This window comes from Ursus maritimus, unplaced genomic scaffold (genome assembly GCF_017311325.1).
Source record: "Ursus maritimus isolate PB19 unplaced genomic scaffold, ASM1731132v1 scaffold_14, whole genome shotgun sequence".
Classification (NCBI taxonomy): domain Eukaryota; kingdom Metazoa; phylum Chordata; class Mammalia; order Carnivora; family Ursidae; genus Ursus; species Ursus maritimus.
Genome location: NW_024423786.1, coordinates 68,213,716 through 68,228,125, shown reverse-complemented (window position 1 = coordinate 68,228,125; position 14,410 = coordinate 68,213,716). Strand labels below are relative to the sequence as shown.

Genomic DNA, 14,410 nt, shown 5'->3' with positions numbered 1-14,410 from the left:
CCACATCTCAGCACAGACGATGTTCAGTTATTTCCTCTTGTCAGTCACGGTGCTTACTCGTTTCAGATTCTTCATGCTTCAGAGTTAAACTATTCCATGTATTTTGTAACAGCTTTGTTGAGGTATGTAATACAGATGCCCGAGTATGATACAGTTCTATATATTACATACAAAACGGTATGTGATACGGTTTCCACCCAAAACGATTCCTCGTGACCACAGTCCGTCCCTGTCCTCATCGTGAGCCCTGGGCAACCACTAATCTCTTAGTCTCCGTAGGTTTGCCTTTTCCGGAACATCACAAATATTTTATGTTGTACGTAAACCATCTGGTTATGAGACAAACTAAGTACTTCCGCAGAGGTGGCTAATTACCAATGATCCATAAATAAGGGAAGGAAGAAGAGCGCAAATATACCACGTAAAGTGATTCTTAGCTCCTTGCTCAATTTTTGTCTGTTTTTATCTCCCCCCACCCCATAGTTTTAATGGTGGAGGAAAAGGGCCATATCTAAATAGTTTTTTATAAACACAAATGCATATTTGCAACTCTGCAGATCCACTTCATTATACCAGGTCGGTAAATCCCTTAATGTTGGGAGGGAGGGGTAGGATTTTGGTGTGGACCGATTTACCTCTTGTGAAATTATTAACTATTTAACATCCTTTAAATAATCAACATTTCTCTCAGTAAGTGCTTTTCACTTTTTAGTGCTTACGTAAGACCCCAAAACTTAGAATTAACAATTTGGGTTTCCCAGACATTTAAACGTTGATTGTGAATTTAATTCAAATCTTAGGTCTAATGTATCAATCCCATACATGCTTTAAACCACCTTAAAAACAGCTTTAAGATTATATACAGAATGTTTGGGGCGCCAGGGTGGCTCAGTTGGTTAAGCATCTGCCTTTGGCTCAGGTCATGATCCCGGGGTCCTGGGATCGAGCTCTGTGTCGGGCTGCCTGCTCAGCGGGGAATCTGCTTCTCCGTCTCCCTGCCACTCCTCCTGCTTGTGTTCTCTCACTCTCTCTCTCTCTCTCGACAAATAAATAAATAAAATCTTTAAAAAAACAGATAAGTAAAATCTTTTAAAAAATGTCTTTATATTTTTCTCCTTCTTGAATATTGCTGGGTATAAAAATCTAAGTTGATAGGAACTCTGTATGGCTGATATTACACTAGTTCCTTCTTGTTCTTGGCGACAAGTCTACCATCAACCTGGTTGGCTTCACTTTGCAGACAATCAGGTATTTTTCTCTCGTAGTTTTAAAGCTTTTCTCTTCCTCTTTGTACTGTAACATGGCCACATGAGGATTTTTAAAAAAGTATCTTGTAGACGTTCGGTAAGATTTCTTGATCTGAGGGCCTCCGTTAAACCCTGGAAAGGTTTTAGCCCTTTCTTCTACTGTTTATTCTCCCATCTCTGACTGTTCTGTCCTCTCGCTCAGACACCTTCCAGATCGCTTAATTTCTCTTCGTATGTTCTTTCTCCGCAACTCTCTGTCCTGTGCTTCGAGAGATCTCTTTCCTCTCTGTTTGCTAATTGTCTTTTACGCTCTGCCTTGTCTAGTTTCTGGCTCATTTATTGTTTCTAATTTCTAACAGTTAGATTTTTTATTTCTAAGATTACTTGGTTCTTTTCTGCCTAGCCTTATTTCAAAACCTCCCGCCCTAAACATTTTAAGAGCACTTACTTAAAATTATTTTTTTCAGATTGCTCTATCCCTTCTAGTTTATCAGGTATAAAATCTTCCATGTGTTGGTTTTGTGGAGTTTGTTTCCTGGCATTAGACTTTTTTCTGTATCCTGGGCCATGAAACATACCTCTGCCCATATTTTGTTAATTCTAAGACTCATTTTTTTTTTGCATTTTTATATCTCTAAAATTTAGATTTTGTCTTTCCGTTGATGTGCTGAAATACCATGTCCTAATTTAATTGACAGATTCTTTGTGGCTCATAATGATATCTTACATGTGTTGAGAACCACACCTAATTTCGCTAAGTGTCGTCTGACTGATCCCTGCTACCTCAGACTATAGTTTCTACTGGCTTCTTTATGATTTTGTCTGGAGCTTATTACCCAAGGGGGTTTGCCTTCCTTGTGAGTCCCATATATGCCCTGCCCGTTTTTTAAAGGTTCTGTATCTGCTCAGGTCAAATGAAATATACCTGGTCCAGTCCCAGGGTCTTAGCTCAGGTTTCCTCACCGTGACTCTCCATCAGGTTCAAGCCCTCTCCTATACGCGGGCTGGTTCTTTCTGCTCATGGCTCGTTTGTACCCATGGCTCCAGGCTGGCAGGCAGGTTTTCTGGTTTTTTCATGGGAGACAGGAGAGGGACTGTGCTTTCCTGGCTCCTAATGCTTCCTGCTCACTGGCGCTTCTTGACCACTGATACTTCTCACCAGCCGTAGGTATCATGTAATTCATGCGGAACATTCTCTGTTGATTCTTTTGTTGTTTGTTTTTTTAATTAACATAAATGTATTACTTGTTTCAGAGGTACAGGTCTGTGATTCATCAGTCTTACATAACACTCAGTTCTCGTTACATCACGTGCCCTCCTTAATGCCCATCCCCCAGTTACCGCATCCCTCCACCCCTGCCTCTCCCCAGCAACCCTCAGTTTGTTTCCTGTGATTAAGAGTCTCTTATGGTTTGTCTCCCTCTCTGGTTTTGTCCTATTTTATTTTTTCCACTCTTCCCCTATGATCCTCTCATTTATTTCTTAAATTCCACATATCAGTGAGATCGTATGATAATTGTCTTTCTCTGATTGACTTCTTTCATGTAGCAAATACCCTCTAGTTCCATCCATGTTGTTGCAAATGGCAAGATTTCATTTTTTTGATGGCTGAGTAATATTCTATTGTGTGTGTATACACACACACACACACACACACATACATACCACATCTTCTTTATCCATTCATCGTTGATGAACATCTGAACTCTTTCCTTAGTTTGGCTATTGTGGACATTGTCGCTATAAACATTGGGGTGCAGGTGCCCCTTCGGATCACTACGTCTGTATCTTTGGGGTAAATAGTGCTGCTGTCTTGATGATCACAGCTTTGTCATAGAGCTTGAAGTCCGGAATTGTGATGCCACCAGTTTTGGTTTTCTTTTTCAACATTCCTTTGGCTATTCGGGGTCTTTTCTGGTTCCATGCAAATTTTAGGATTATTTGTTCCAGCTCTGTGATAAAAGTTGATGATATTTTGATAGGGATCTCACTGAATGTGTAGTTTGCTCTAGGTACCATAGACATTTTCACAATATTTGTTCTTCCAATCCATGAGCATGGAACGTTTTTCTGTTTCTTTGTGTCTTCCTCAATTCCTCTTCCTCTTTCATGAGTGTTCTGTAGTTTTCTGCATACAGATCCCTTGCCTCTCTGGTTCAGTGGCTTATTCCCAGGTATCTTATGGCTTTGGGTACAGTTGTAAATGGGATCGACTCCTTAATTTTTCTTTCTTCTGTCCCATTGTTATTGTATAGAAATGCAACTGATTTCTGGGCATTGATTTTATATCTCCTGCCACATTGCTGAATTCCTGTATGAGTTCTAGCAATTTAAGGGTGGAGACTTTTGGGTTTTCCACATAGAGTATCGTGTCATCTGCAGAGAGTGAGAGTTTGACTTCTTCTTTGCTGATCCGGGTGCCTTTTTATTTCTTTTTGTTGTCTGCTGAGGCTGGGACTTCTAGTACTATGATGAACAGCAGTGGTGATGGTGGACATCCCTGCCGTGTTCCTGACCTTAGGGGAAAAGCTCTCATTCTCTGCTGTGGGCTTCTCATAGACGGCTTTTATGATACTGAGGTATGTTCCCTCTATCCCTACACTGTGAAGAGTTTTTTTTTTTTTTTTAAGATTTTATTTATTTATTTGACAGAGAGACAGCCAGCGAGAGAGGGAACACAGCAGGGGGAGTGGGAGAGGAAGAAGTAGGCTCCCAGCGGAGGAGCCTGATGTGGGACTCGATCCCGGAACACCAGGATCACGCCCTGAGCCGAAGGCAGACGTTTAACGACTGCGCTACCCAGGCGCCCCCTGTGAAGAGTTTTAATCAGGAAAGGATGCTGTGCTTTGTCAAATGCTTTTTCTGCATCTATTGAGAGATCATATGGTTCTTGTCCTTTCCTTATATAGCCATCACATTGATTGATATGCAGATTTGAACCACCGTTGCAGCCCAGGAATAAATCCCCCTTGGTCGTGGTGAATAATCCTTTTAATGTACTGTTGGATCCTATTGGCTAGTATTTTGGCGAGGGTTTTTGTATCCACGTTCATCAGGGATATTTGTAATTCTCCTTTTTGGTGGGGTCTTTGTCTGGTTTTGGGATCAGGGTGATGCTGGTCTCAAAGAAAGAGTTTGGAAGTTTTCCTTCCATTTCAGTTTTTCGAAACAGCTTCAGAAGAATAGGTATTTATTCTTCTTTAAATGTTTGGTAGAATTCCCCTGCGAAGCCATCTGGCCCTGGGCTCTTGTTTGTTGGGAGATTTTTGATTCCTGCTTCAGTTTCCTTGCTGGTTACGGGTCTGTTCAGGTTTTCTATTTCTTCCTGGTTCGGTTTTGGTAGTTTATAATAACGTCTCTAGGAATGCATCCTGTCTTCCATATTGCCTAATCGTTGGCATATAGTTGCTCATAATATGTTCTTATAATTGTATTTCTTTGGTGTTCATTGTGATCTCTCCTCTTTCATTCATGATTTTATTTATTTGGGTCCTTTCTCTTTTCTTTCTGATAAGTCTGGCCAGGGCTTTATCAATCTTACTAATTCTTTCAAAGAACCAGCTCCTAGTTTCTTGATCTGTTCTGCTGTTCTTTTGGTTTCTATTTCATTGATTTCTGCTCTCATCTTTACTAATTCTTTTCTCCTTCTGGGCTTGGGCTTTATTTGCTGTTCTTTCTCCAGCTCCTTTAGGTGTAGGGTTAGATTGTGTATTTGAGACCTTTCTTGTTTCTCGAGAAAGGCTTGTGTTGCTATATACTTCCCTCTTAAGACCGCCTTTGCTGTATCCCAAAAGTTTTGAATAGTTGTATTTTCATTTTCACTTTTTTCCATGAACTTTTTAAATTCTTCTTTAATTTCCTTTTTGACCCATTCATTCTTTAGTAGGATTCTCTTTAGCGTCCATGTATTTGAGTTCTTTCCAAATTTCCATCTGTGACTGAGTTCAAGTTTCAAAGCATATAGTCCGAAAATATGCAGGGAATGATCCCAATCTTTGATACCTGTCAAGACCTGATTTGTGACCCAGGATGTGATCTATTCTGGAGAATGTTCCATGTGCATTCGAGAAGAATGTGTATTCTGCTGGTTTAGGATGGAATGTTCAGAATATATCTGTGAAGTCCATCTGGTCCAGTGTGTCATTCAAAGCCCTTGTTTCTTTGTTGATCTTCTGTTTAGATGATCTGTCCATTGCAGTGAGGGGGTTGTTAAAGTCCCCTATTAATACTGTATTATTATCGATGTGTTTCTTTAATTTTGTTATTAATCACTTATATAATTGGCTGCTCCCCCATTAGGGGCATAAATATTTACAATGTTAGATCTTCTTGTTGGATAGACCCTTTAATTATGATATAGTGTCCTTCTTCATCTCTTATTACAGTCTTTAGTTTAAAATCTATTTTGTCTGATATGGGGATTGCCACCCCAGCTGTCTTTTGATGTCCATTAGCATGATAAAGGGTTTTCCACACCCTCACATTCAGTCTGGAGGTGTCTTTAAGTCTAAAGTGAGTTTCTTGCAGACAGCACATCGATGAGTCTTGCTTTTTTATCCAGTCTGTTACCTTGTGTCTTTTGATTGGGGCATTTAGCGCATTTACATTCAAAGTAACTATTGAAAGATATGAATTTAGTGCCATTGTATTACCTGTAAGGTGACTGTTACGGTGTATTGTCTCTGGTCCTTTCTGGTCTATGTTATTTTTGTGTTGTCTTTTTGCTTAGAGGACCCCTTTCAGTATTGCTTATAGGGCTGGTTTGGTGATCGCAAATTCTTTTAGTTTCTTTTTTTTAATGATTTTTTATTATATTATGTTAGTCACCATACAGTACATCCCCGGTTTCCGATGCAAGGCTCGATGATTCATTAGTTGCGTATAACACCCAGTGCACCATGCAATACGTGCCCTCCTTACTACCCATCACCGGTCTATCCCATTCCCCCACCCCCCTCCCCTCTGAAGTCCTCAGTTTGTTTCTCATAGTCCATAGTCTCTCATGTTTCATTCCCCCTTCTGATTACCCAGTCATCTGTTGAAGGGCATCTCGGCTTCTTCCACGATTTAGCTATTGTGGACATTGCTGCTATGAACATTGGGGTGCATATGGCCCTTCTCTTCACTACGTCTGTATCTTTGGGGTAAATACCCAGTAGTGCAATGGCTGGATCATAGGGTAGCTCAATTTTTAACTTTTTAAGGGACCTCCACACTGTTTTCCAGAGTGGCTGTACCAACTTGCATTCCCACCAACAATGTAGGAGGGATCCCCTTTCTCCACATCCTCTCCAACAATTGTTGTTTCTTGCCTTGTCTATTTTTGCCATTCTAACTGGCGTAAGGTGGTATCTCAGTGTGGTTTTGATTTGAATTTCCTTGATGGCTAATGATTTTGAACATTTTTTCATGTGTCTGTTAGCCATTTGTATGTCTTCATTGGAAAAGTGTCTGTTCATATCTTCTGCCCATTTTAAATTCTTTTAGTTTCTGATCACAGTTTCTTCTGTTTTGAATGACATCCTAGCTGGGTATAGTATTCTTGTCTGCATATTTTTCTCATTTAGCACCCTGAATATATCATGCCAGTCCTTTCTGGCCTGCCAGGTCTCTGTGGATAGATCTGCTACCAGTCTAATGTTTCCACCCTTGTAGGTTATAAACCTCTTGTCCCGAGCTGCTTTCAGGATTTTCTCTTTGTCTCTGAGATTTGTAAATTTCCCTATTAGATGTCGGGGAGTTGACCTATTTTTATTGATTCTGAGGAGGGTTCCCTGTGCCTCCTGGATTTTGATGCCTGTTTCCTTCCCCAGTTTAGGGAAGTTCTCTGCTGTAATTTGCTCCAATATACCTTCAGCCCCCCCTTTTCTCTTCTTCTGGGATCCCAATTATCCTAATATTGTTTTACTTTATGGTATCACTTATCTCTTGAATTCTCCCCTCATAGTTGTTTATCCCTTTTTCTTAGCTTCTTTATTCTCCATCGTTAGGTCTTCTATATCACTGATTCTCTCTTCTCCCTCATGTATTCTAGCAGTTAGAGCCTCTGTTTTTTATTGCATCTCATTAATAACCTTTTTCATTTGACTTGGTTTGATTTCAGTTCTTTTATTTCTCCAGAAAGGGATTCTTTAGTGTCTTCTGTGCTTTTTTCAAACCAAGCTAGTATCTTTATAATTATTGCTAACTCTGGTTCCGACATCTTACTAATGTCTATACTGATTAGGTCCCTGGCAGTCAGTACTGCCTCTTGTTCTCTTTTTTGAGGTGAGTTAGAGGACGAGAGTGAACATGGTGGCCTCCTAATCTCGGCCCCCATGGAGCCGAGAGCTCGGGCCCCCCTCCTCAGTGCACCCTCAGGGAAAGCAGTCACTCGCTCCTGTCTCCCTGGTCTCAGGCGGCTCTCCATGCTCACCCGGCCTGTGACCCTGCGCATTTCTGTCTCAGGTACACGGTCGTGTTTGGAACCTCCAAACCCAGCAGGTGCCTCCACTGCACTCTCAGGCCACTGCTTCCAGGGGAGGAAGGGGGGTGGTCTCCCCGGATCTGCTGCTTGTCGGGACCGGCCCGACTGTGTTCAGATCAGAGTTTATGGCCACCCCGAGCTGAGAGCCCACTCTGGCTCACTGTTTGCAGCCAGCTTCCCCGCTCCAATGCCTGGGAGTTCTGCTGCACTCAGGCTCCCGGTCTTCCTGTGACCCCAAGTGTCCTGAGACCACAGTGTCCCCACTCGGGTCCCACCCCCCACTTGGGCACTGGAGCACCGTCCCTCAGCGGAGCAAAATTCTCAAAGTTCGATTTTGTGCTCCGCCACTCCAGCGCTTGCCCGGAGCCGGCCCCCCGCAGTCTTCCTGTGCGTCGCCTTGGAGTCACTTCTCTGCACGTCCTCCCTTGCAAAGTGGTCACTTTTCTGCTCATAGCGTTGCCACTCTTCTTTTCTTCAATCTGCGGTTGAGTTTGCCAGCGTTCAGCATGGTTTGCTAGCTGTCTAGCTGCATTCCTGGGACCAGACGGAATTAAGGTCTCCCGCTCCTGTGCCATCGTCCTCCCTCTTTTCTTCTCTGGGGACCCAATAAGGTGAGTGGCAAAACGGCTCTTGGTGCCTTTCTTTGCTCTTCTGGTACAAAAATTGCTCAGTGTTTTTCGATGCCTTCTTCCCCTCCGCCTTCTCTCCCTCTCGTGTCCTGGACCTTCGATCCAAAGCATTGAATTTCTCACACTCACATTCATAGCACACTGATGTTGTTGTGTCTTACAGGGCCCCTCTCCCATTTTAGAGTGTTTCTCCCTCCATTTCACTATTCCCACCCTCTCTCTGGTTAATATATGTCTTTTCATTTGCATCTTTGGAAAGTGCATAGTGGTTTTATCTTTTTTGGTTGTACATATGTTTATATTTGCCTAATAGTATTATAGTTTAGATTTCTTTTATTTTCCCCCATAAGTTTTCACTTGGTACAGAGATTGGCAAACAGCCCACGGACCCAATACAGCCGCAGCTTGTTTGTGGAACTGAATTGGATTGGAACATGGCCACCCCTAATCATCTGCACATGGCCCGTGGCCCTTCCCTTGCTGCTACAGCAGAGTTGAGCAGTGGCAAGGGAGACTGTGTGGCCTGCAGCGTTGTTGAAAATATTTACTGTTTGGCCCTTTACGCAAAAAGTGTACTTCCCTCTCTGATTTAGCACAATGTTTTGTTATAAGTTGTAGTGAAATATACATAACAGAAAATTTACCATCTTCTCCATTCTTACATGTATAGTTAAGGAACGTGAAACACACTCACGCTGCAGGGCCGCCATCACCACCGTTCATGTCCAGAACTTGCTCATCCCGCAAAACTAGGACTCTGTCCCCGTTAAAGAGAAACTCCCGTTCCCCCTCCTTCCATCCCCTGGCCATCACTGTTCCATCCTTCTGCGTCCTGTCTCCATGTTTGATTCCTCTAGATACCGCATGTAAGTGGAATCATGTACAGTATTTGTCTTTTTGTGTCTTAGCTCAGTATCCTCAGGGTTCTTCCCTCTTGGAGCACCTGCCAGACTCTCCTTCCTGTTTAGGGCTGAATCATCCTCCCGTGTACGTCTGTATCGCGTTCTGCTTCTCCACTCCTCTGTTGGCGGACACGTGGGCGGCTTCTTCCTTTTGGCTCTTGGGAACCGTGCTGCTGTGAACATGGGTGTGCAGACAGCACCTGGAGATCTTGCTTTCCGTTCTTTTTATGTGTGCTCAGAAGTGATATTCTGGATCGTATGATCCTTTTTTATTTTTCATTTTTCGAGGGACCACCACGCTTTCTTTCTGTCGAGGCTGCACCATTTCAGATTCCCACCAGCAGCGCACAAGGGTTACAATTTATCTACACCCTCACCAAGACATGTTCTTTTCTGTTTCTTATTTAAAGAAGCCATTCTGATGGGTGTGAGATATTGTCTTACTGTGGTTTTGATTTGCATTTTCCTAATAATGAGTGATGTTGAGCGTTCTTTATGTGCTTCTTGGCTTTGGAGAAATGTTCATTTAGTTCCTTCACTTGTTTTTTTTTTTTTTTTAAGATTTTATTTATTTATTTGACAGAGATAGAGACAGCCAGTGAGAGAGGGAACACAAGCAGGGGGAGTGGGAGAGGAAGAAGCAGGCTCATAGCAGAGGAGCCTGATGTGGGGCTCGATCCCATAACGCCGGGATCACGCCCTGAGCCGAAGGCAGACGCTTAACCGCTGTGCCACCCAGGTGCCCCACCTTCACTCGTTTTTTAACTGGATTGTTTTGTTGTAGTCCTTTGTATATTCTGGTTATTATGACATCCAGATATCCTTCTCAGATATATGATTTGCGAATATTTTCTCCCGTTCATTGGGCTGCCAGATTCTGTTCTGTTGATCGTGTCCTTTGACGCACAGAAGTTTTAAATTTTGATGTAGTCAAAAGGATCTGTTTTCACATTAGTTGCCTGTGAGCAGTGTATTTTCAGATCTAACCCTATCGCCAAATACGCATCTGGTGTTCTGCTTTTAACTGTAATACACAGTGGTCATAGTTTGCTTCTCTAGCTTCCTAGGGACGATCTCCTTGCTGCCCCCGGTAGCCCACACCCACAGCCTGCCTCAGTGAACAGCCCACCTGTGTTCTCATGGAGCTCTATGAAAGCGTCTCTGCCATTTATGCCCAGGCGTGAAATGTGTGGGTGGGAGGGCATACACATACTTGGATTTCGCTAAGTATTGCCAGCCCTATTCCCACCATCTCAAACTCTGGTCTGGTTTGACATCTTTAAAATGCATTATTTTTCCGGACAACTGTGGTTACTCCCAGGCTCTGACCATTGGAGGAGGGAGGCATGTGAAGTAGAATTGGTGGTATCAGAGAGTGCTGCAAAGTAAACGCGGTTTTCTGTCTTCCCTGTGCCCCAGGTTGGACTTGGGACTGTTTCCAGGAGTGGGGCTCCTACATCCAGCTGGCTGTTCCCAGTATGTTCATGGTGTGCATCGAGTGGTGGACCTTTGAGATCGGCACCTTCCTCGCAGGTTGGTCAGCAGTTCCGTAGAAATCCAAAAACAGCCCGGTCACTCTTGTCTCCAGAGCTTTTCAAGAGACATAGGCCTTACTTCTCCTTCCTTCCCGTTGCGTCAGGCACTCGTGGAAGTTTCAGCATAGGTTTAAATCCTTGTCCAACCCTAAGCTATTCAAGTTGAGTGGGGCTTTTAGCTCTGCCTCACTGCCCTTCACTTCCTAGATTCGGAAAGGGAGGCCGCAGTTGGGAGGTTTGCCACGGTCACGGAGAGGGAGAACAGAAAGCCCAGTCCAGGTCTCCTGACTCTCTCAGACCCTCTGCTTCCGCCGACCTTTGCTGGGCACCTGCGAGTTTTAAGCCATTTACAAACACAGAGTGACTGATGTGGCTCTAGCAGCTATGATAATTTCGGTCATCGGTATTCACTGTAGCCATCTTATTGCTAGTAAAGGAGTAGAGGAAATAACACAGACAGAGGTTGATAACGATGCTAGTACAGTTTCTGGGGACAGCTGAGTACTCCAGTAGTCCCACCACGTCTACACAGAATGCCACTGCGTTCCGTCCTTCCCCTCCCACATCACGACCCTATGTCTCCCCGAGGAGTGACCTGTAACTCTAGGAGCCTCGTTGTTTTCTCTTTAAACCTGATGTTTTGTTGCTTGGTGGGGCAGGGCCTTGTAGATTGAACCTAGCTGCCCTGGTTCTCGGAAACTTCCTGGGAGTGGACATCTGGGGCTCTCCTTAGCACAGGTCGTGAACTCTGCCACTCGGTCATGCTTCTGGGGGCACTCCTAGCTTCTTTAAAAATTTTTCTAATAATTTTATTTATTTATTTGAGAGAAAGAGCACGCACGAGTTGGGGGGAGGGGCAGAGGGAGAGAATCTCCAAGCAGACTCCCTGCTGAGTGCAGAGCCCACAGGGCTCGATGTCATGACCCATGAGATCACGATCTGAGCCGAAACCAAGAGGTGGACACTTAACCGACTGAGCCACCCAGACACCCCTTCACTTCTTTTCAGTTAAGATATGTTCTAGTTGCCTAGGGAAATGTTTGCTTTAATCCACTTCTAAGATGTCTTTTGTATGTGTCTGTGCCAACATTTCAGGCCTGATCAGTGTGACAGAGCTTGGGGCCCAGGCCATCGTTTACGAACTGGCCTCTGCAGCCTACATGGTAAGAACCTTCAGGGTGAGACCCAGCACCTTCTCTGCGTAAACTGCCGGTCCGCTGTCACTCATTCATTCAGCCTGCCATGCCGTGCACCGGCAGAGAGGGGAGGCGGGCAGCAGGAGAGAGAGCACAGCATACTGGGGAGAGCGTGGGTTTTGGAGCCAGGCACCGGGCTTGAGTCCTGCCCTGCTGCTCCCCAGCTGTGCCACTATGGGCTCGTTACTTAACCCTTCTGGGCTTCAGTTTTCTCATACATGGAATGGGAAAACATAATACATATGTAGCAGGTGAAGACTGAATGGGATAGATAATGTGTTAAAGCACTTAGCACAAGGCCTGGCATGTGTATTCAACCAACATGGAGTTGGTGCCAGGAGATGATGGAGAGTGAGATGGAGACGGTCCCTGCCCACTCGTGGCCCGTGGTCTGGTGGGGAGACGGAGACAAACAGACGGAGACACGAGAGCATTACACACATACATGACCTGTGCCACAGAAGAGGCAAAAAAAGGTCTGAGGTGCATAAAAATAGAGATGGATACCTTTGTAGGGAGGGCAGTCAGAAGCGGTCCTTCTGAGTTCCTGGCTAAGCTGAGACGGGAAAGGGGAGAGGGACCAGCCTGGGAAGCCGGAGGCTGAGAGCTGACTGCAAAGCCTGAGCAAAGGTTCCACGATGGAAAAGAGCACGTGGCGTGTTCAGGGACCCGAAACGGGAACCCGGCTGAAGGGGTTAGTGAGGAAAGAAGGGTGTGACCTGTAGAAGCTGGCTTAGGGGAGAACAGGTGGTTGGGGAAGGTCTGGAAGGAGGCTGCTGGAATCATCTAGGTGAGCACGTGGGAGGCTGCTGGTGGACGGGGAGAAAAGTCGTGAGTTCGTTGTGTTGCAGGGCAGAGTTGAGAGGATATGACCAGGGCTTGGGTTTGGAAGCCAAGGCAATGAATAGGAAGCATCAAAAACAACCCCCGACTTTCTGGCTTGAATAACTGTGCCTTGTATCTCTCGATTCTTTTGGAATATTCCAAACGTGTACGAATACTCCCTTGTTTGTCGCTGTTTGGTATTTTTTTTAAAGATCAGCAAAGGCCATCTGGGTAATTGGGTTACGGGCCATTTTTGTTTCCATGTATTTTTCTTTTTTTAGTCTCAAAAATGAACACAAGGTTTTCTTAGTGGGGATTGATGACGTTGTTTGGGAATAAAAACGGAGAGTGTCTAGGAGCAGACCCCAAGATGTAGAAATCAGGGACAGGGCAACTCAGCCGAAAGGGAGGACAGGCCAGCGTGGAATGAAGACAGTCAGGAGAACATGTGGTGCAGGAAGCCGGCGACGAAGAACGACTCACAGAAGGAATGACAGCTGGGTGGGGGGTTACTGGGGGGCTCGCATAAGGTGAGGGTGGAAAGCGTCCCTTAGATTTACGGTCATCAGAGACCTTAGATGGGAAGCGAGAGCCACGGCGAAGGAACGGAGGCTGCTGAGGTAGACAGTTGTGTCTGGAGGTTTGGTAGTGGGTCGTGGGAAGTCATCGATCAAGGGCGGGTTTTGGTGTTGCTTCTGTGCGTGGGTGGGGCCGCTAGAGCTTGCGTATAGCTGTGTGGTCAACAGTAACTATCTTCTGGGGCGCCTGGTTGGCACAGCGGTTAAGCGTCTGCCTTCGGCTCAGGGCGTGATCCCGGCGTTATGGGATCGAGCCCCACATCAGGCTCCTCCGCTAGGAGCCTGCTTCTTCCTCTCCCACTCCCCCTGCTTGTGTTCCCTCTCTCACTGGCTGTCTCTATCTCTGTCAAATACATAAATAAATAAAATCTTAAAAAAAAACCAAAAAAACAAGAAAATTCTACAACCTTTAAAAAAAAAAACAAAAAAAAACCAGTAACTATCTTCTACATCTGTCGCCTTCACATCTTCTGTTTTCCTACCTGCTCTGCCATAGCCTTCCTTTTGTTTTATTTTTATTTTTAATTGTGCCAAAACCCACATAACATAAAATTTGCCATCATTTTTTTTTTAATTTTTTTATTTGTCACCATACAGTACATCCCTGGTTTCTGATGTAAAGTTTCATGATTCATTATTTGCGTATAACACCCCGTGCTCCATGCAATACGTGCCCTCCTTAATACCCATCACCGGCCTATCCCATTCCCCACCCCCCTCCCCTCTGAAGCCCTCAGTTTGTTTCCCAGAGTCCACAGTCTCTCGTGGTTCCTTCCCCCTTCTGTTTCCCCCCCACACTTCATTACTCCCTTCCTTCTCCTACCGATCTTCCTGCTATTTCTTATGTTCCATAAATGAATGAAACCATATGATAATTGTCCTTCTCTGCTTGACTTATTTCACTTAGCATTATCTCCTCCAGTCCCGTCCATGTTGTAGCAAATGTTGAGAAATCGTTCTTTTTGATGGCTAAGTAATATTCCATTGTATATATGGACCACATCTTCTTAATCCAGTCATCTGTTGAAGGGC

General features: G+C 44.5%; 1 protein-coding gene across 1 annotated transcript in view; it reads left to right on the top strand.

The window, feature by feature from the left end:
- LOC103658506 (multidrug and toxin extrusion protein 2-like) overlaps positions 1–11,157 on the top strand; it is a 32,578-nt gene extending 21,421 nt beyond the window's left edge. The window contains exon 9 of the mRNA XM_040628339.1: positions 10,664–11,157. Coding sequence (XP_040484273.1) covers positions 10,664–10,797 — 134 coding nt within the window. The 3' untranslated portion in view covers positions 10,798–11,157. The remainder of the gene's footprint in view (positions 1–10,663) is intronic.
- The last annotated feature ends 3,253 nt before the right edge of the window (positions 11,158–14,410 follow it).